General features: G+C 39.5%; 2 protein-coding genes across 27 annotated transcripts in view; both read left to right on the forward strand.

Annotated features, from left to right (window-relative positions):
- The window catches only part of LOC131039677 (uncharacterized), a 163,715-nt gene that overhangs the window by 57,257 nt on the left and 85,404 nt on the right, over nt 1–21,054 (forward strand). For all 26 annotated transcript variants that reach the window (XR_009372309.1, XR_009372310.1, XR_009372308.1 and 23 more), the window contains exons 7-8: nt 13,455–13,537; nt 13,760–13,978. Coding sequence is in view for 3 of the 26 variants with exons in the window: in XM_057972471.2 (XP_057828454.2) it covers nt 13,455–13,537; nt 13,760–13,978 (302 nt within the window). In the remaining 23 variants the exon portion in view is untranslated. The remainder of the gene's footprint in view (nt 1–13,454; nt 13,538–13,759; nt 13,979–21,054) is intronic.
- LOC131875456 (uncharacterized) lies at nt 5,817–7,740 on the forward strand. The gene is made up of 3 exons (XM_059219787.1): nt 5,817–6,297; nt 6,406–6,814; nt 6,928–7,740. Exons 1-3 carry the CDS (start codon nt 5,908–5,910, stop codon nt 7,524–7,526), a joined length of 1,398 nt encoding a protein of 465 aa, XP_059075770.1. The 5' UTR covers nt 5,817–5,907; the 3' UTR covers nt 7,527–7,740.

Here is a 21,054-nt window from a genome sequence, read left to right on the forward strand (position 1 = left end):
AACATTACATAGCTGAGCATCCATAGTTTTTTAAGTGCTCAGTTTCTTTTACATAACACAACCATACAAATACCTAATGTGTGCTAATCTGTTAAAAACAATAACTCAGTTAAGTCTTAGAGTAGTATTAGGCCAATTTCCCAATGGCCAGTTGACATAAGTGCTAACTGTAAACTTCACCCAACTATCACAATTTCTTTTTTTACTAGTAAGAATTTTTCCCACTTGATACACGTTAGCTTTGTTCATAGGGCAGGATACAACATCGTACTCTGCCTCAGATGAGACCACATTAGAAGAGCACAAGTATTTACTCTAGTAGTATACAATCACCAGAATATTTAATTCACAATCATTTGACTATTGCTACAAATAATATGATTGATAATAGATGGATTAAAGTTCTCTGCATTAATGAACTAAAATCCCAAAGGCATTAAACTTTTTGATAAAGATTATGTTCAAGTATAGGTTCTACATGATGCAACAAGGATTTATAATTGTTACAGAAGATATATTTAAGTAAATCAAAGATTCTCTAATACTTACTACGTATTTACTTTTGTTAGCAAGATTTCATTTGTCTCAAGGATTTTATCAATTTATTCTCCTAATACTTCCTTATAATATGAGATCACACACACTAGAATTTACTTCAAACAAATTCCTGTATCTTCTTGGAAAATCATTGTTCTCTTTTTCAGAAAAAAACAAAAAGAATATGGATCATACCCCCATACCTCAATCACTCTTCATTGGCTCATTCCTTTCTTGGATTCTCCTCATTCTAGCACTGCAGCCTTTACGTTTTTGAATGATTCTTCCTTCCCAGTAGCTGTGTACTGAATCAGATGACCATGTCATCTTGATGCTCTGATTGATAAGCTTTGTCTACACATTGCTTTAGGCTTTTTGAAGGTATGAAGTGTGTACCACTCCAAAGATATAGAACTGTCCAAGGCAGCAGTGATAGTAAATGCAGAATATCCAAGTGGAGACAGCCATCCTGCATTTATTTCTCTTTCATAATTTAGAGCTTCCTGGTATACCTTTCACCTTGAAATTGTTGGCAGCAACCAAGCACAATAAAAAAGAGCTCTGAAAGAGGCTGTTGGTCATCACTAAATCGACAATATTCGGCACTAGATGCCTACTTTCCTCAACTCCATACCCTGTATTGCTCATTTCCCATCAAATTCATAGGCATCTAAATCAGTCCAAAGTTCCACTCAAAGTTCACCCTGTACTAGGAAGGATGGTCCTTATACAATTCTCAACCTCCCTGTTTGCTGCCACCAAACCTATGTCAAATCATTTTAATTCTGATAAGTTATTTGCTGCTCTCTGACTGTGTTCCCTAGAATGCATAGATCATCTGTTAAATTTTGGATCAGAATTAACAATTACAGAATTATGAGAAGTATGTCTCTGATATACTTTAATTAATATATAGAATTTGCCTTAACCCCAAGGCCAATATAATAAAGTGAAGGCTCCTCTCTATTTTATAACAGAATATCTGAAGCAATATATATCAATATGCAGTAGATAATAATTATGCTGAAGAAATCGACTCTCCCTTTAATCGCTAGTTTTTCCACATGTATTTGATCTGAGTATCTAGGTTTGCAGGTTGAAAATGTACAGCATATATATCATCTACAGGTCGCACAGCAGATATTGTAGACTGGTTTCCATGTATGATCACGATATTTCATTCGACGAACAACACCTTAATGCTCCCGATTGAGGGAACTAAATACCCGATTGAGGTGAGTGAAAATTCACGACTTTAATCGGAACATGACCAATCCAAGGGGTGCGATAATCCAATAGTCCCGAAAGATAATCACTATTAATCTATTAACAAATGGAAATAACTAAAGAGTCATTGTTGGCGGCAATATTGTACATGAAAATAAAACTAGTTAATTAAGTTGTAATTGTCTTGGTTAGTTGGCAACCGAGGGGTGGCAGTTGCGGTGCGATGGTTGACACTCGCACCCCCTCGGTATCTTTATATACTTCCGAATGTAACTTGTGACAGACAACAATTAGGAATGGAATAACATCTCTTATATTGCATCTGATATCTATGGCATTATTATTTTGCATTACGTGTTTTATCTGTGTACTTTAAGTTATTCACCCGAGAGGGCAAACATTTGGCGCCGTTGCCTAGACGTACTCGGGAATGGAAGACGCAGATGGCGCACGGACACGATGGGCCTACTCGTTGGTGAGATAAACCCAGAGGCCGACGACGCACAAACAGAGCTCTACAGTGGAGAAGACACTGCGACGAGGGAATTTTCCAATAGTACGAAGAAAGCAGCCGTCAGGAAGTGGAGCGGGATGGCACGAGGCCAGGAAGGAATTGAACCCTGAATCCCATAGGGATAACGAAACATTTTATATTCAAATAAAAGTGTCATAATATTGACACAAGTTGTATTGACGAAATGAATTAATAAAGGCGTGTTCTGGTTTATGTGTTGTGAATTATGGAAATGTATGGGAATTAATTCCCAACCTATTAAATAAAGATATAAATAAGAAAGCAGAAATGGACGAGTGGGAGGCCGCGTAGAGGGCCTTGATTCTGGAACAGCAAGAAGAACGTAGATGGAGGCTGAGGCAACTTGCCGAAGGACGACCTGCCGAAGGGTGGCCCGAAGGGAACCAAGGAGGTGTCACGGAGGGTGCAGAAGCCGAGGGAAATTTCTACGCGTCGCCAGAACACCGTAGGGTGAGAAGCCACGAAGAGTTTCTGGAGGAAACAAGGTTACGGAGGAATCTAGTCGAAGAGACTTGGGATCAGTTTAGAAACTTATCCCTTACGCCACGAAGTGAGGATCACCAAAGGGAGCCAGGAGTGGGTGCGGGTGAGAACGGAGGGGAGGACAACCGTACGGTTGTAGGTGCCACACACAACAGGCAAAACACCGTACCTCCAGTCACCCACGCAGGACACACCACTGGCGCCAGAGGGAGTGGCGCACAGATGCAGCCTCAACCACCTCCAGGAAGACGACCCCCATCGATGGCGGGCAAATAGAAGTTGCCTAAATTCAACGGAGATGGCATTGATGACCCCATACGACACTGCCGTACATGTGAGACAATATGGTCAACCAATGGGGTAGTTGACAAAGTAGATTGGGTGGTGCAGTTCCCGGCCACCCTGAGAGGAGTAGCCATTGATTAGTACTCTGATGTGGATAAAACAAAGGTGGGAACATGGGACGACCTACAGAAAGCTTTCGAGACGGAGTTTCGACTCCTTCGAGATGATAATGAGATCGTGGCGGAGATATTAAGCACAAAGCAGGGAAAGCACGAGACAGTGCGAACATACAACCGACGGTTAAAGAAGTTACTGGGGAAGATGGAGAACCAGCTGGCTGACGGACTAAAGAAGAGATGGTTCGTGGAAGGGTTGCGGTCATCTCTGTGGAGAAAGATGAAAATTGTACCGCCCACTTCATACGATGACGCATACAACCACGCGATGGATTTGGAAAGTGAAGACAAAACATCGCGGGAAGAGGAGTCCTCGGGAGAAAGTAGCAGTGATGAATCGTCAAGTAAGAAGGTGCAAGCTCTTCAAAGGGATATGCACTGGATGTTGAAGGAATTTAAGAACATGAAAGGAAGCACGAGTAAAAACGAAGAGGTGTGGTGCACTGATTGTAAGGAAGAAGGCCACACAAAAGGCACCTGCCCGAAGAAGGCCTTTTGTGAGATTTGCCAAGTGATGGGACACTCCATCAAGGAATGCCCATACAACATGAAAACCCGAAGTACGCAAATCAGAGAAACGGGACTCGCCCGGACTCGCCAGACTCGGCGAGTCCGAGTCTGAGTAAAATCGCCACTCGCCGAGTTGGCGAGTTTGGCCCAAACTCGCCAAACTCGGCGAGTCCCGAGCCTCGGACTCGGCCGGCATCTACCAAACACAAAAAAAAATTAATATGCAATGTTTTTTGAAGTCCGTTTTTTTATGTTAATTGTCTTCTAGCCCTAAAAGTGACTTTCATTTCATTCACTTGCAAAAAAAGGAAGAGTAAAGTGAGTTGGGAAGAAAAACAAGGGTGCATAGAAGAAAAACCAGCAAGGAGGAAGCTCAAGTTTTCTTCAATTTGTCACATTGGAGCTGCATTGTGTTTTGATTTGGTGCATCAAGAGTTGGATAGGAAGACTTTGCAGCTCGTTTCAAGCTTGTTGTAAGAGGTACGGTTGTTTTTTTGAAGATTAGTTTGTTTCTTGTATGCAAAAATTCCATTTTGTATCCATTTATTTTGAAAGTTTTACATCTTTCAAAATCTTTTGTATGTGTGTATGTAGCATGTATTATGTAGTTGTAGTGTTGTACTATGTAGGGTTTGTAAATTTCTTTTTTTTTAAAGTAGGGTTTGACAAACCCTACTTTAGTTTTTTTGAATGTATGTAATATGTATTAATTTTATTTTGTATTTGTAATGTTTTATTGCAGCAAACTTCACTTTGTTATTTCAGTTTGCCTCAACTTCAAGTTTCACAAAACTATCCTAAAATATCTACTTCAGCTTCTAGACCCCCCATTAGAAAGGACCCTGCTTGGAAATATCATGAGGATTTTCCAGGGCAAGGGAAGGGGCAAACAAAATGTATGTTTTGCAAAACAATATTCCATGGAGGTATATATAGGCTGAAATACCATATTGCTGGTGTGCGTGGACATGATGCCGAACCATGCCTAAAAGCAGTCCCTGAGGCCGTACGTGATTGTTATGTGATGGTTGAGGAGATTGAAAGAAAAAAGAAACAAAAGGAGGATCGAGCGGCCATTGGGAGAGAGACAGTTTTAGGAAGAGGGACACAATTAGGTTGTGTTGGAGGCCCTTCTTCCTTACCTCCATATCGTCCCACTTAGTTTGCTACTACTGGTGCTTCCGTTTCTGCTTCTGCTTCTATAAGTGGGAGTGCCACCGCCACTTCTCATGCTCCTACCACTAGTAGTTGTAGTGGGAATGTTACCATTGGACCTAGGATTCGTAAATCTAGGTTGGATTCCTTCTTTGTGCCTCGCACTACTCCTGGGTCCCAACCGTCACTTGAGGGCATGGGTTGGAACAAGGAGGTCCATGATGCTGCTAAAATGGCAGTTGGCAGGTTTTGGAGCTACAGCTGTATTCCATTCTTTGTAGCTAGGTGAATGTTTTACTAACTTTTATGTTTGATAACTTTGATTGTTTTAATTTTTATACTTAACTTATCTCATTGAATTTTTATACTTATCTCATTGAGTTTCTTTGTGACAGGTCTCCTTATTGGCAACAAATGGTTGATGCCATTACCATATTCGGGGCGGGGTTTTAAAGCCCCTAGTGAGAGTGATTTGAGGGGACCCATTTTGTCTCAAATGGTGGATGATGTGAAAAAGGATTTAGATGAACAACGCCACATATGGAGCACTAAAGGTTGCACCATCATGACTGATGGTTGGACGGATAGGAGAAATAGAACTCTCCTTAATTTTCTTGTTTCTTCTGCAGGTGATTGATTAATTTTAGTTTCGTATAGTCTTTAATTTTTTATTTTTTATCTAATGGTTTATTGAATGATCATTGACCTAGCTTTATTTTTTTATTTCAGGGGGCACCGTTTTCATCAAGTCCATTGATGCCTCCGCCCATTGCAAGAATGCCACCTACCTATGTGAGCAGATAGAGGAGGTGATTGAAGATGTGGGTGAGGAGAACGTGGTACAGGTGGTGACCGACAATGCAACAAATTATGTTGCTATGGGTAAACTTTTGATTACAAACTAATTTTGTTTGCAAATTAATTACTATCTTGTAGTTTGTACCTCCATTAATTACAATTTACAATGCAACAAATTATGTTGCTGCAGGTAGACTATTGATGGAGAGGCACCCATCTATAGTTTGGACTCCATGTGCTGCTCATTGCATTGACCTCATGTTGGAGGATATTGGAAAAATCCCATGGGTCAAGAGATGTGTAGAAAGGGCAAGAAATGTCTGCAAATTTGTATATAATCATTCATGGGTGTTGGCTCTTATGAGACAATACACAGAGCAAAAGGAGTTAGCTCGTCCAGGAATCACAAGATTTGCCACAAACTTCCTCACATTGCAGTCCATGCTTAGGTCTAAGTCTGCCTTGAGACGTATGATTGTTGGTGAGGAGTGGTCTTCCTCATCCTATGCTACCACCCCTGCAGGGATAGAGATGGCAGACTGCATTTTTGATGAGCAAGGCTTTTGGGTCCCTTGTGATGAGATAGTGAAGGTAATTTTTTTATAAATTCTACAATTTAACTTCATGTTTTATAACTTATTATATGTATTCTCTTATTTGCTCATTTTTATAAATTACACAATATTTTCAATTTTGCAGTTTGTTAAGCCCTTGGTGGTTTTGTTGCGAGTTGCGGATGGAGATAAGCCCGCAATGGGCTATATATATGAGGGCATGGATAGGGCGAAGGAGGTCATTAGATTCGTCTATCGAGCAGATGAGAGCAAGTATGGTCCCATTTGGGAGATCATTGGTAGGAGATGGCATCATCAGCTTCATAGGCCCATCCATGCAGCAGCCTATTATCTGAATCCGGCATTCCGTTTTATCCCTTCTTTCAAGGCTGATGTGGAGGTCCTTAATGGGCTATATGCAATCATGGAGAAGATGGGACCTGCTGGTACTTCTCAGATAGACCTTTTTCGAGAGCTACAGATGTTCTCAGATGCACAAGGGGAGACCTTCTCTCGTCCTGTCGCCAAAGGCGGTAGGACAACTATGATGCCAGGTAAAAATAAATTATTAGGCTTAATTTTAGTTTTATTCAATACTATATTGTAACTTGTTAAATGAGTTCATGAGTGAGATTGATTTTATTTATTTTTCTCATTTCAAACTCAGATCATTGGTGGAACTTTTTTGGCCCAGAGACACCAAATATTCAGAAGTTGGCCATTCGCATCTTGAGCCAACCATGCAGCGCATCAGGTTGTGAGCGCAATTGGAGTATGTTTGAGCACATACACTCCAAGAGGCGCAATAGATTATCTGTGGAGAAGATGAATGATCTCGTCTTTGTTCACTACAACCTCCGCCTGAGAATGAGAAAGAATGCAATAGTTGACATGTCTCCTATCATTCTAGATGAGGTTGATCTTGAAGCAGAGTGGGCCAATGAGAATCAGGCAGCTCCTGGGACTCCTACATCTGTATTTAGTGATGATGACATTGATTGGATTGACCAGGTAGATATAGTGGCTGAGGCTGTAGCCATGGCAGAGGAGCAGAGAGCACAAGCAGAGATAGGAAATACTGAGACTCAGAGTGACACAACTGTTCCTGATGTTGGCGAGCATGACACAGCTGTTCCTGATGTTGGTGAGCATGGCATGGTGTCACGGGGAGCGACTATGGCTGTTGAATCATCCAGGACCTACTTTAAACGCCTTCGCAGGAGGCCAGGGCGAGAGGGTGCAGTTGCACGGCCCTCTGAGCCATAGGCTTGTACACTTGTAGTTGTATTTAGTATTTACTATTTACCTTTGGTATTTGTATGAAACATTTGATGATGATCATATGATGACATGGATTTTTTATTCCATGAGTTTTGTAATATTGTATACATTTGACAATATTTATATATCTATGTTTGTTATTTTCTTCAGCTACAATTTGCGTTTATGCTTATGTGATTGATGTATACTTGTGTATGTAATCAAATGAGCTGAGTTTGATGATGTTTTTGTGTCTTTAAGGTGTATTCAATAAAGGGTGTCTGAAACAAGTTTTAAATCTTTAAAAATCTCTAAATTTCTTGAGTTTTTCACTTTCTTGAGTCCGACCGAGTCTGATGCCAAGTCCCGAGTCTGAGTCCGAGTCGGCCTTGCCGAGTCCGAGCCGAGTTTGAGTCCCGTTTCTTTGACGCAAATGAGCCAAGTGTTGTTCACGGAGCAGGCCACAACATCCGCACCGACGGGTACGGCCTAGCAAACCAACACAACGACATCATCTGGAGGTTACTGGGACAATAGACGTGGCGGAGGAAGGAATAACAACAATAACAATAATGGAAGTTGTATCCAGTATTGCTCCAAGGGCCGGCCAATGATCCAATGTAGGGCCTGTAATCAGTGGGGGCACTTCGCCCGTGATTGCACGAAGGAAGCCACCCCTCAGCACCTCTGCCGATGGTGTGGGCCAGGCGACCATGAGGACGCAAATTGCCCAAAGGCAGGGGTTAATCTCCTCAACATGGAGAAGGCTGAGAAGACAGGTGAGAAAGAAGTACTGGCGATCACCCGCAGTGAGATGAAAAAGGCCACTTATCCCGACCCCCGTACGGAGAAGGAGAGATTACGAGAGGCAAAGGCCAATATTGAACGTGAGATGACGGTCGAACGATGGAACAACGAGGTGGTGAGTACATCATCCCGTACGGAAGCTGAAAATAACATCATTGGGCAAGTATTGCAGATGGAAGTACCTATAAGGATAAAGAACCTTCTAGAAACAATGCCACAGTTAAGAACTGCCATTTTTAGTTTCATACAAACCACTGCGCAGGCACCTTTGTGTGCCTCACGGGCGGAAGTTCTGGTCAACCCCTTGGCTGACCCAATGTTGTTGGCCTTAAATAGTGGTCAGCATCCTGCTGTAGTAGAGATGGGAATTCTCGGGGCTATCCTCAAAGACACCATTGTGGACGGAGGTTCGGGGGTGAATGTACTGCCAGAGGATATGTGGAAGAAGCTGGGGAAGCCAACACTATGGCCACCCACGTTCAACTTGGTAGGTGCAGACCAACACGACATCAAGCCACTCGGCACCCTGATGGCCCAACCGGTCACCATTGGCACGCAACCCTTCATACTAGATTTTGTGGTAATCCCACTCAAGAAGAAGGGGTACGACGCCATCTTAGGCAGAGGATGGTTGGTTACAGCAAAGGTGAACCACGACTGGAAAAAGAACACCCTTTCTATGGAGAAAGGTGGGCGGAAGTACACCATTGATCTGAGGACCCAAGTTGTCGGCAAGGAACTGGCATCATCTTCGAAATCGGACGGTGAAGGAAAAGGCGACCTGAGGGACAAAGGACGGGGCTGCAGGTTGCCCAACAATGAAGGGATTCTCAAACTAGGAGAGTGCTTTGAGGATGAGACAGGGTCATTGAACGGGCTCTTCCACTGGCAGATGGAGGCTTACAAAATGTTTCAAAGCTACAGGCTCGAAGTAGAGGAACCAGAGCAAGTAACAGAGGAGGTGTACCTGCTAGAATACAGAGAATATTGGAAGGGAGACGCCCCAAACCTCAGTGACGTAGATAATCCCAAGATCATTTGGGTCGGCAACAATTGGAACCCTGTGTGGAAGGCCGCAGCCTTCAAAATCTTTATTCTTCTTCTTCTTCTTATGTACGGGAAGGAGATCGTGGTCCTTGTAGAATTTGTGGTTCCAGGTCTTCGGATGGCCATTGAAAATAGACTTGCCACCAACGGATCCAAATTGAAACCCTACCACAGGAAGCACGCAGGGGACCCGAGAGGTCGGAAGGACACCCGATAGGATGGAAGGGGACCTGAGAGGCTGAGCAGGCGACTCGAGAGGCACGGGGCCAAAGCGGGAGATTCTCGGGCGAGGCAAACTGAGAAAGGGCGATCCCAAAGGCATGAAACCTGAGCCGAATCTGGACACTTAAAAAAGAACAAAAACCGTACGGTCGTACGGGTCCGTATGACAGTTGACCGTACGATCGAAAAAAAAGAAAGAAAGGAAGCCACGGTGGAATCATCGTACGGTCGAAAAAAAAGAAAGAAAGGAAGCCACGGTGGAATCATCGTACGGTGGAACCACTGTGCGGTGGCAACACCGACGGTGGGACCACCGGCGGTGGGACCACCGGCGGTGGGACCACCGGCGGTGGGACCACCATGCGGTGGTAACACTGATGGTGGACCACCGATGGTGGGCACCACCGTGCGGTGGACATCATCGCCAACAGAGATATAAAACACGCACAAGCAGCCCAAACATAAATCGCACGCACAATGCCGACAACACAACGCGCAAGCACACACAAGGCATACGCAGCCATACACAGCCATCCAGGAGGTAGTTAAGCGTTCGGCGTGCAGAAGGAGGCCCGTACGGTGTGTATGGTAGATGGTTGGTCGTGTATTCCGTACGGTGGAGGGGTGTTGCCGGCACGGGCAGGTGGCCGTACGATTGGAGGTGTTAGTGCTGTTGTTGACCGTACGGGGAGGTTGTATGGTCGGGGTACCATTGGGGACATTACAGAGGAAACAACAAAAAAAAAAAAATGACGACGACCAGATTGAAAAATCATTCGATGACATGTGGAGCCAGGACGTTGAAAATATTAGAGTGGAGAAGAAGGGTTTTGACATCTTAAAATATCACAGAAATGATGCGCGCCATGGACTTGCGTGTGGTTCTGAAGGTTGTAAATTGGTGTTACAATAGACCCCTAGTTTGTTTTTGAGCTGCAATACACTTTTTGAGTTGGGCGAAGGGCATCAGAGAAGGCACGGTAAGTGTTGGGTTGTTCCGTACTGTGAGAAAGAAGCCTGCAGCTAAGCATTGGCATGGAAGCCATAAGCCATAGAGGGAGACGGATTTGGAGGTTGCGAACAAATAGAATTTGAGGGAAGGCATTGCAAGAATGCGAAGTCATACGACACCAGAGAGTTATTCAGTTCAGTTATCAGCCTTTGGGGAGCGTGATGGAGGATTTGAGGCGTCTCCTAGCCTTTGTGCCAGAGGGTTGTGGCCACCTCCAGGTAGGAATGGTACGCTTTGAGGAACTTGGAGTATGTCTCGACTGGACGTGAGGTTGCCTTGGTGGATGCACAGAAGGCTCGGGAGGAGCTGACCACCAGGTTAGAGGCAGTACTAGCGTGAGACTTAGCTCAGCGTACCCAGGAGTTGGATGGCGGAAGGGCAACGCCGGTGGTTATCGAGGACAAATTGGCTAGGGAGACAGTATTATTTGAGTAGCAGTTGGTGGAGGCTGAGACTGAAAAGCATGTTTTGCAAACAAGTTTGGTTTAGGCACAGGAGGATTGTGATGTCAAAGGAAGTACTAATGGTGAAATCCGCACTTGAGCATCGGATGGTAGCAGAAAAGGGTTTTCAGGCGAGGACGCAACAGGTGTATAAGTTCCGGGCTCGACTGGTGTCAGTAGTTCTGGTTAATGTCATCTCTATTTTGTATTAAGTCGTCCGGAGACGACTTCTTTTCTTTTGGGGGGGATGATGTTGGCGGCAATATTGTACATGAAAATAAAACTAGTTAATTAAGTTGTAATTGTCTTGGTTAGTTGGCAACCGAGGGGTGGCAGTTGTGGTGCAACGGTTGGCGCTCACACCCCCTCGATATCTTTATATACTTCCGAATGTAACTCGTGACAGACAACAATTAGGAATGGAATAACATCTCTTATATTGCATCTGATATCTATGGCATTATTATTCTGCATTACGTGTTTTATCTGTGTACTTTAAGTTATTCACTCGAGAGGGCAAATAGTCATTACATAGAATGCAACTTACTAAGTATTTAGTGAAATAAATAAGGAGATTACTGATATAAGACAGCGATAAATACAGTATTAAGATATCTCCTGCTGCTATAACATCAACATCACCAAATGTGTAGGGTGCAGATCATTCTAGAGAGCTTGGAGTGTAATACACAGTCCCCTACAATGTATTGGACAAGAAGTTCAAACCACTTGAGGCAGTTGTTGTCTTCATTTATTTCATTTTATTCTATCAAAAGCCCATAGAGTGTAGGACCTTGATAGGTGAAATTATTCTTTAGATAATAACATTTATATTTATTATTTATCTAAATTTATAATAAGAATTAAATATTTCATATTTGTTAAAAGGTGTTATTTAGTATTTATACTATTGTCATATATATGATAATTATATACCAAAAATATCCTTCTAGGAGTGTTAACTATAATTGAGAGCTACACTAGAAGACAATATCACTTGCACCCCATTCTAGCATGGAGCCACAGCATTGATGATTTCTCCCTATTGAACTACATAACCTGCATCATCTTTCACCTTGCCATTGACAAGTTGATTAGTGTATGAATCTACGACAAATTAAAAATGAATGCCTTCGAGGGATGTGAAAATGTTGTCATCATGGATTTACCAATGCTTTAACCATGTATCCATGTCATTTGCCAACTGTTTTTTTAGTGTAGATGGGTTAAACATGATTATTGGGCAATGGAAGGAAACTTATCATGTCATATCTTAGCCGTTTTTTGTTGCTCAACATATAATCTTTGAAGCTTTATTTTCAATGAGTAGCATACTATGACCTTGACAAGAATAGGATAAGGGCATATTGTTTTTAACTGCAAAGTAACTGATGATGAATTGTTTTTGAGTTTGCTTTATTTTTTCAACTTTCTGGAGATACGTTTCTTTGTAGATCTTTTCCAAACTGTATTATGCCTTCCAACCTGTATTGATTATCTTTTTTGTTCTAAGGTTCTGGTACAAATCGATTAAGATCTAAGTCCTTGTTTTTTGTCAGAAAAGACAAAGATTGAGTGGTGGTTATTAATAGGAACTAATTGGGTAAGTTGTCTTTCTAGATTTTTTTTTTGTAAACATTTACCATTAAGCCAGACTCCAACGACACTTGTTTTTTTTTAGATTTCTGCAAGATTTTTAGCAGGGGAAACAATATAGTTGTCATAAATGTTGAGGAACTGCAGGGAATCAATGCTGCTTACAGGATGCATTGGAGAAAATAGATATGTGCATCCAGGCTGCACTGACTAAGATTATAGATTATTGATACACTAAGGACACCATTTCAAACATAAATGATCCTGTATCAATCTGAGCGACATTAACACTGAACATTTTGTGACTGTCCAAATGTTCTTGTCTCCATCAAAACACTAAAATAAGGAAGAACAGTCATAAAGTATTATAGTGTCTTATTTCAAGCCCAACAAACTTGGGCTTATTAATCTTACCAGACATCTCTACAAAGGAACTCTTGATTTGTTTTGAAAGATATGAACAAAACCCTACATTTCTCCATTTTTAAGAGGTCAAGAGTTACCTGTTTGGTTAGTCAAACTGTTTTTAAGGAAGTCCACTATTGTCCTATGAACTTAGAAACTTGCCATTTTAAAATGACTTAAAACAACTGCCCTTGCATTTTTGTTGCATTGTTGATTGTCCACTCTAATTGTTTGTGTTTGAACACATGCTCTCCTGCATGGATTATTTTATGTTTTATCGAACTATATTTTCATGGTGTGCTCTTTGAAACGTGCCTTCCTATGATTGCTTGTATTTTAGTGAATGTATTTTGTGATATTGAATTTGTTCTGATTATGTCACTTCTTGATGCATTGCCCTAGCTAATTGTTACAGCCAGTGAGGATTGCACATGCTGCATTTGGCAACCAAATGGAGAACATGTTACGACTATCAGGGGACATATGTGAGTTTTACCTAAGTGGAATAGAAGTGCACCATAAATCAATGAGATAATGTTCTTTTCTTAGGTTTTAGAAACATGCTATATAGTTAATATAAAGGAATTTTGAATTCTTGGGGCACTGACTAACCTTCACGATCCATTATGCAATTTTTTTTTAATATTTAATATTTATGTTCCATAACCGAGATCATATTCATGCCTTTTCTTTGTATCTATGTGCAGTGGAAGAGGTGTTTGGCGATGTGTATATGACCCAGGAACCTCTATTCTCATAACAGCTGGATCAGATTCTTTAATAAAGATGCAGTGTCTGACAAAGCAGACTGTGAAACACATGTTACATACAACTGTAAAGGATAATTATGTCGATGACAACATGGAGATCTTCAACATTTGTTTGCTAGGAGATGTAACATTGGAAAGTCCTGATTTTATGGATAGGTTGCCTAAACTCTAATTAAAACCTGCAAGAAACATATGCTATATACTGTATCAAATCTTGTAATTGAGTAGATATAATTTGCTAACGAGGAGCATGAAATTGGAAAGAAACTTGGATGAAATTATGTGTAGATTTTTGTTGATATTATTTTTATAGTTTCACTTTAGTCTAGCTTCAACCCTGGCAACCCTGCTCTTCCATCCTCTAAACTATTTCAATTAAGCCATCAAAACTGGTGAAATTATTACCTGAACAGCCAACAACTGATTAGTTTTAGTGCTTTCTTCCTAGAGGCCATGGCCTCCTTTCAAAGTAATATCCTTCAAAATCCAAATTATAATGTCAGATGTGCTGTTTCTCAAGAAGCATCACACGTTTGCAAGCAAGATCTACCACAGTTTGTTCAGAACCATGCAAAAAGAAAAATCACCAGGACCAGTTTTTTCATAGAATGGGAAATAATGCCATCTTAGAATGGAAACCGCATCAAAGATCTGTTTCTCAATGAATGAAATGGAACAAAGAATTTGGCTGTGGAAAGAAATAACTCTCATATCTACAGATTCATGGGCTCCCATCTTAGACCAAAAAAACTAGGGATTTGTGTACAAGAGAATTGAGAGCCCCAAGATTCTATTGAAATAGTAATTATAGCCAAATGATATTTCATAGTATTTCTTTTATTAAAACAAGAGTAAGATCAAATGTTTTAAGGAGGGACATGGTTAATGAAAAATCAAGTCTATTTATTTATGAAACACTGTTCTAAACTTCTATGGCTTTCAACCCGATTGAGTATCTATCAATTACCATCCTCGAATGTGTAAAACTGCCTATACTGGTACGAGAATATTGGTGGGAATCCTCTAGAAAAATTTGGGACTGTAATTGGTGAGTATATGGTAGCATCTGACTTCACAAGAAAATTAGGAGTTACTATGTAAGCATGAATCTGAGTCAACCTTTGTTTGGACAGGTCTTTGTGTGATATATTGATTCGGAAATGGGAGCTAGCTAGTGAGGGTATGCCTCTCATAGGAAATCCACAACTAGTAGATCCAAACGCAGCCCCATGAGAAAAAAAGCATAGGAAGCCTTGAACCCAAAACACCAGCACATTTATTGCAAGATCATAATAATCAGCAGAAAATTTGGAATGGCCATGATGAATACAATTCCATATATCATATGTAAGAAAATGAAAAGAAACAATAGGAATGGAAATCCAAATAGCTTTGAAAAACCCATTTGTAGCCTTTGTAGGATAGGAAACAGAGGGGCTAAAGCTACTTCAAAGTTCAAACCATGGTCCCCACTTTCTTAAATAATTCAAGGGAATCTGCAAAAAGGAAATCCAATCACAAAGTTAAGACACCGAGCCCCATAATTTCACATTGAAGACTGATTTTGCCAAGCCAAATAATAGGAATAAGAAATGGCTAACCAACAACTCAGGGAGAAAAGATTTATACATATGGGAGCCAAAGCTATGGATGGTATCTTGATACTAATAAGAAAAGAAATCAAACGAGTCTATAGAAATTGAGGAAAACCCAAAAATGGAGAGGACATTGATGACAATTACGCAAATATGGATGCCAAATCTTTCTAACTTGGAGCTGCCCTTAGAGGAAGGAACTTCAATCATACCAAAATCCTTGTGATGTGGATGGTATCAGAGGATGTACTGGGTACGGTACGGATTTACTCAACAAATGCGTCTTGGTCAAAGGTAAAGTGAAGGACAACTAGATTGATTTGATTTTGATGTGAGAAACAACAAGATCCAACTATCTATAGAGGATCAGATATTTGCAAATTTGGTGCAGCAAACACATCCAATTTTGTTCAAATTTAAGGTGGTCGTTTAGTGAGACACAATAAGGTATGTTTCCCACTCCTATGCCTCCCTCCATGGGAGATGGTTTCTTTTGTAATGCCCCCAATTTTTAAGGTGACAATTAATTGAATTGATTTTTATTAAGTAGTAAAAAAAAAAAAAATTCAAATGATGACTTAATATTAATTAATTTAATTAAATAACAATAAAATAATAAATATTATTATAAGGTCACTTTATTAAATAAAGTTCTCCAGTTGGCCTAATCTTCTAGATGTTTCTTGGAGGGCTTTATAAGGAGGTCCTGGGGTTGTAGCAAAGGCGTGCTTTTGGATTTGATAAACGATTTATGATTTTTGGAGACGAAAACCTTCAGGAGTTGACAAAAGGGTTGGACAAAAACTTGACTCTTCCTGGGAGTGGATTCGTGATGGAGTTCATAGTTGAGTCAAATTTGTGAAGTCTCCATTGGAGGCAAATTTAGCAGAAGATCAGTGTTTGATTTAGAAAAATAAAAAGATAAATACTTTGCTAGGAGAGTTATTATGAGAATGCGACGACATAATTTTTGAAGAGTGATATTGATCGTAAGTCCTTATATTTGCCGTTCTTCCAATATTGGCGATTAATATTATAAAGTTGGGCTGATTAACATTGGAGGTCTGTCAAATAAATAAAGGGAGCTTGGTAATCTTTTATTGTGTAAAGTCGCGGGCTTAAATATATCGGCCATAGCTATCATAAGAGACTAGTGCTCATATTAAGACTGAATCTTAGTGGTAAATGGACTATAGTTTCGTGAACATTTTATTTGAGTTATTCCCCATTTGTGGAAGGATAACTATAAGTGGCGGTAGTATCAAGTTTAATTTTTTGTGATCGAAATATAGTTTTGGTGAGCTGGTTTGTGCCTTGGCTTCCTAAAGATCTCGGGTTAAATAATTGCCATGAGGAGATAAATAATTTGGAGATTAATATTGCAAAGCTGTGTGTGGAACTTGGAGACAACAATACCAGTTCATCGATTGAAGTCTCCTTGTTTGAGTATCACAGGTTTTCTTTTAAGAGGTCCTGTCAAGAAGAAATACAGTGGCAGATGTATTGGATGGAACAAATGATCAGAGCAAACCCTTTGATAATGTGGTGTGGCATTCTACAGGTAACGACTTTTCTATTTTTTCTGCAGGTTATCATTCTTGGCATTCGTTCTTGGCATGGGATTGAGATCCCATTTTTATACCTGCTGTGGAAAGCTCCTCCATCATTTTATCCGCAGAACATCATAATTCGCTGAGCTTGTTTTCTGGAATATATCACATGGTGTGGAGTCTGTATGGAATCTCTATTTATATGTCTAGCGCCTTCCAACACAGACTCATAATCTTCATCGATTGTGACACCATTCTCAGGCACTTGTGAATAAGAGGCACATAATCTGAAGTGTGTGATAACTGAGTTGATTGATTATTTTGATTTAAGTCTGCTATATAAAATCGTTTATTGCCATGGAGCTTTGATGTTATTATGATACCTTAATCACTCCTGTTTTCGAGTGCCACTGATATTATTACATTAGAGGAAAAAATATGTTATCCCTGGTTTGGGATATTTCATCTTTCTTCAGTTCTTATGAATTGCAGACATATTTCACCATTGTAAATGCCTTTGCCCCTCCATATGGAATACTATAATTGCCTATCTTGAGCAAATCAGAGATTCAGTAACAATTAATATTGGCACAAAATTCATCCTTGAGGAAAATTTTATATTTTGACATCAGAATAGAATTGTTCTTATGGTTGTTGTTGAGACTAGTAGTATCATGGATATGGAATTTATTGAAGGTTTTTTCACCTGGACAAATTGATTAAAAGGAAGCCAATATAAATAATTTTTTTCTATCCGTGTGTCTCAACCAACACATAAAACAATACTTTAGTCAGTGACTATATAGTTTTTGATCTTAGTCCATCACATTGAAAATCTCGAAAGTAGGTCTTCCATACAAACCTGAATTCAGATTTAAATGCACGTGGTTGACTCATCTGTCTTTTTCCACAAAGGTGGTTCATTGGTGGTTAGAAATTTGGAATATCATTGGACATGCCATGTACAAATTTATGAAAGGACTAGATCACTTCAAAATCTGAATGCTAGAATGGAAAAATATGAGTTTGGAATATCTTTTTTTAGTACAAAGAAGTAACATCAAGGCATATTTAGCCACAAAATCATTGTAGAGAACAAGTGATGAAATATGACGAAGGATCATTGTGAGAGCTAGATGTTTAGGGAAATTGAATTTTGAAGGGAGTGTTAGAATATAAGCTAAGTTACCGGTTCGGGTACATGAACCTGGTTCGTGGGTTCGGGTACATGAACCTGGTTCGTGGGTTCGGGTAAATAAATTTTGCCCTTTGGGTTCGTGGGTCAGGTTTGTTTGTACAAACACACACATATATGTATAAATTTGTATATACACATTTATATATTTGTATATACACATTTATATATTTGTACATACACATTTATATATTTATATACATACATACACACATATTATATGTAAAAGTTTAAAGAAAAATTCAAAATTATAAAACTAAATACACTTAATAGTATGCTACTTCATTGATAAATGCATGACGAAAACCCAAGAATAGAAGGGGTGCTTTTAGGGTTTTGGATGCAAGAAAAGGTCAAAAATGTCTGTTTTTGTTATGTTTTGGCACTCGGAGCCTTTGGATATGCCTAGGTTTGTACTTAGCGAACCCAAACGCTTGGGTACTTACCCAAGGCGTACCCAAGGCGAACCCCACATGAACTCGAATCAGAGTGAACCCTGGACCAAAACAGGTGAACCCAGTAACTTAGAATATAAGCTGAGTTACTGGGTTCAACCCTTCTATACCTTGTGCTTGACCAAGTTTGCTTGGGTTCGGGTTCGGGTTTGCATCTAGGTCCAGGTCGGGTTTGGTGTTGCCGCCTTTTGTCGAAATTTTTCATTCGACAATGAATAAAAAATTATATATAGATTCGGTGAAAGTTTTCACTCGGCAATATAATGAATTCATCATTAAAAATTATTCATTTAAAGTTTATTATTCAGTTAAAGTTTACTTTTGAAAATTATTCATATAAAGTTTGTTATTTAGTTAAAGTTTTCATTAAAAAATTATTCATTTAAAGTTTATTATTTTGTTAAAATTATTAATATACAATATTATTGTGTATATATATCAACGAGGGTAAAGAAGTCGACATTAAATTCGTCTTATACAATTTAAAAAAAAAAATGTAATAATTTAAATTTTTTAATATATAAACAAAAATTTGTTTGAAATTTTAATTTAAATAATATTAAAGTTAAATAATAAATATATTTTTATTTAAAAATCCAATTTAAATCTATTATAAAAAATAAAATAAATAAACGAATGACATGGGTTAAAATCATAAAATATAAAGTTACTAAATTTTATTTGAAACAACAAAAGGTTAAAATAAAAACAAAACTTAAAAATAAAAGGCCCATTCGCAAAAAGTCCTATCGAGGTCAGCCTGATAGAGGAAGGAGAACACGAGCAAAGCCTACAAGAGTTTCATGGAGCAGAGATGAAAAGAACTTGTGAAATTCACGAAGGATAGAATGGAAAAAACCATGGTGCGAATGAAAGAATGGAAAGAACCATGGTGCAAAGGATAGATGAAGAGAATCTTAATGGATAGATGGAAAGAATTGTAATGCATCAATTTTCCTCTTCGTGCGGTGTTTCAAAGCTCAACCCGCTCCACATTCAGGGTTTTGTTATTGATAGAGGCAAAAAAGAAAAAAATCTATGCCCTTCAGCTGTATGAATCTATTAAGTGTATTTGAACAAATTTTTAATCATGTTTTGGAGTTCACTGAATTTTGAACTTCATCGTTGAAATTCGGAAAACCCTGTGACTTAGTATATATATATATGTATACACACACACATGCACGGACGAACCTAACCCACAAACCCAAAGGGTGAATTTTTTTTCCCGAATCCATGAATTGGGTTCGCGTCTTGTAATGTCCCCATCCTTTTTCACATCATTACATTTTTGTGAAGTCTCTGGGAGAGACAAATTTGAAAGGTATATTGAAATTCTATGGAGAAGTTTAACACAATTAAATAAATAAGAAAATATACGCAACTCTATAATGGAATTCTTGAAGGAACACAAATGGACCACTAAGGGGGGGGGGGTGAATTAGTGGTAATTAAAAACTTGGACTTATTGTATGAATTAACACGTTAATAACAAAAGTCAAGAAACTATAAGTAGAGATATTAAACCCATTGTCACACACACAGAAGGCAAGCACATGACACAAGATATACGAGGAAAACCCATGGTGGGGAAAAACCTCGGTGAGAAATGCTGCTAGAGTCTATTGCTCTAATCCGGCCTCACAATGAAAATATTTGATTACACGTTTATGGGCACCAACTCAAAGGAGCACCAACCCCCTATCTGAGCACCAACTTAGACGATTACAATATTTATGGGCACCAACCCAAAGGAGCACCAACCCCCCTATCTGAGCACCAACTTAGACGATTACAATGAGTAAATATTCAAATACGAATAAGCACCTTGTTACAAATGAGATTTTGTAACACTATTTTTTGCACTTGAGATTGACTTGATTCTTTTTTGCTCACGAACTCTGTCCTCTGCTCTCTGATCTTTGTTATCAATCTCTGTCCTTTGCTTTCTGTCCTCTTCTTATATCTGCATATAGCTCTCTGATCTCTACTTGGTTTAGTCCTTTTTCTCTACCCCACTTTGTGTGTATAACCTTCTGGTTTCTCTGCACCTTGGTCTTCTTCTCTTCACCCTTGTTTTCTTTTATGTCTGCTCTCTACTTTTAGCTCATTGCTCTGAAGTCTTCGTCTTATGTCCTTTGTCTCTGCTTCACTTGGTGTGTTTTCCACATTCTCTGTTCTGCCTTCTATGCCTCGTGCTTTCTTGATTTCTACTTTCAGTTCTTTTCTGCACTTCGATTCAGAGCATACACACTCACCTATCTTTTTCTCCACACATCCACCTGCTACATAACTACCCTTAATAGTCATCTACATTCATCATAGACTTTCCCTCCAAAAAGGACATTCAAAAGTAGTCTTCTCGAGACTCTAAGAAATCAACCCTACTACTGATTGGCCACCATCATTAATTGCATCTTCTTCCAGTTTTGGATCG

The sequence above is a fragment of the Cryptomeria japonica genome, chromosome 4, assembly GCF_030272615.1.
Source record: "Cryptomeria japonica chromosome 4, Sugi_1.0, whole genome shotgun sequence".
Lineage (NCBI taxonomy): Eukaryota > Viridiplantae > Streptophyta > Pinopsida > Cupressales > Cupressaceae > Cryptomeria > Cryptomeria japonica.

What these genes read in the sequence shown, in the direction of transcription:
- LOC131875456 (XM_059219787.1), top strand. Translation starts at nt 5,908, where the DNA reads ATGGAGAGGCACCCATCTATAGTTTGGACTCCATGTGCTGCTCATTGC. An exon ending in CTTGTGATGAGATAGTGAAG is followed by an intron (nt 6,298 to 6,405) that starts GTAATTTTTTTA and finishes TCAATTTTGCAG; the next exon opens with TTTGTTAAGCCCTTGGTGGT. An exon ending in TAGGACAACTATGATGCCAG is followed by an intron (nt 6,815 to 6,927) that starts GTAAAAATAAAT and finishes TTTCAAACTCAG; the next exon opens with ATCATTGGTGGAACTTTTTT.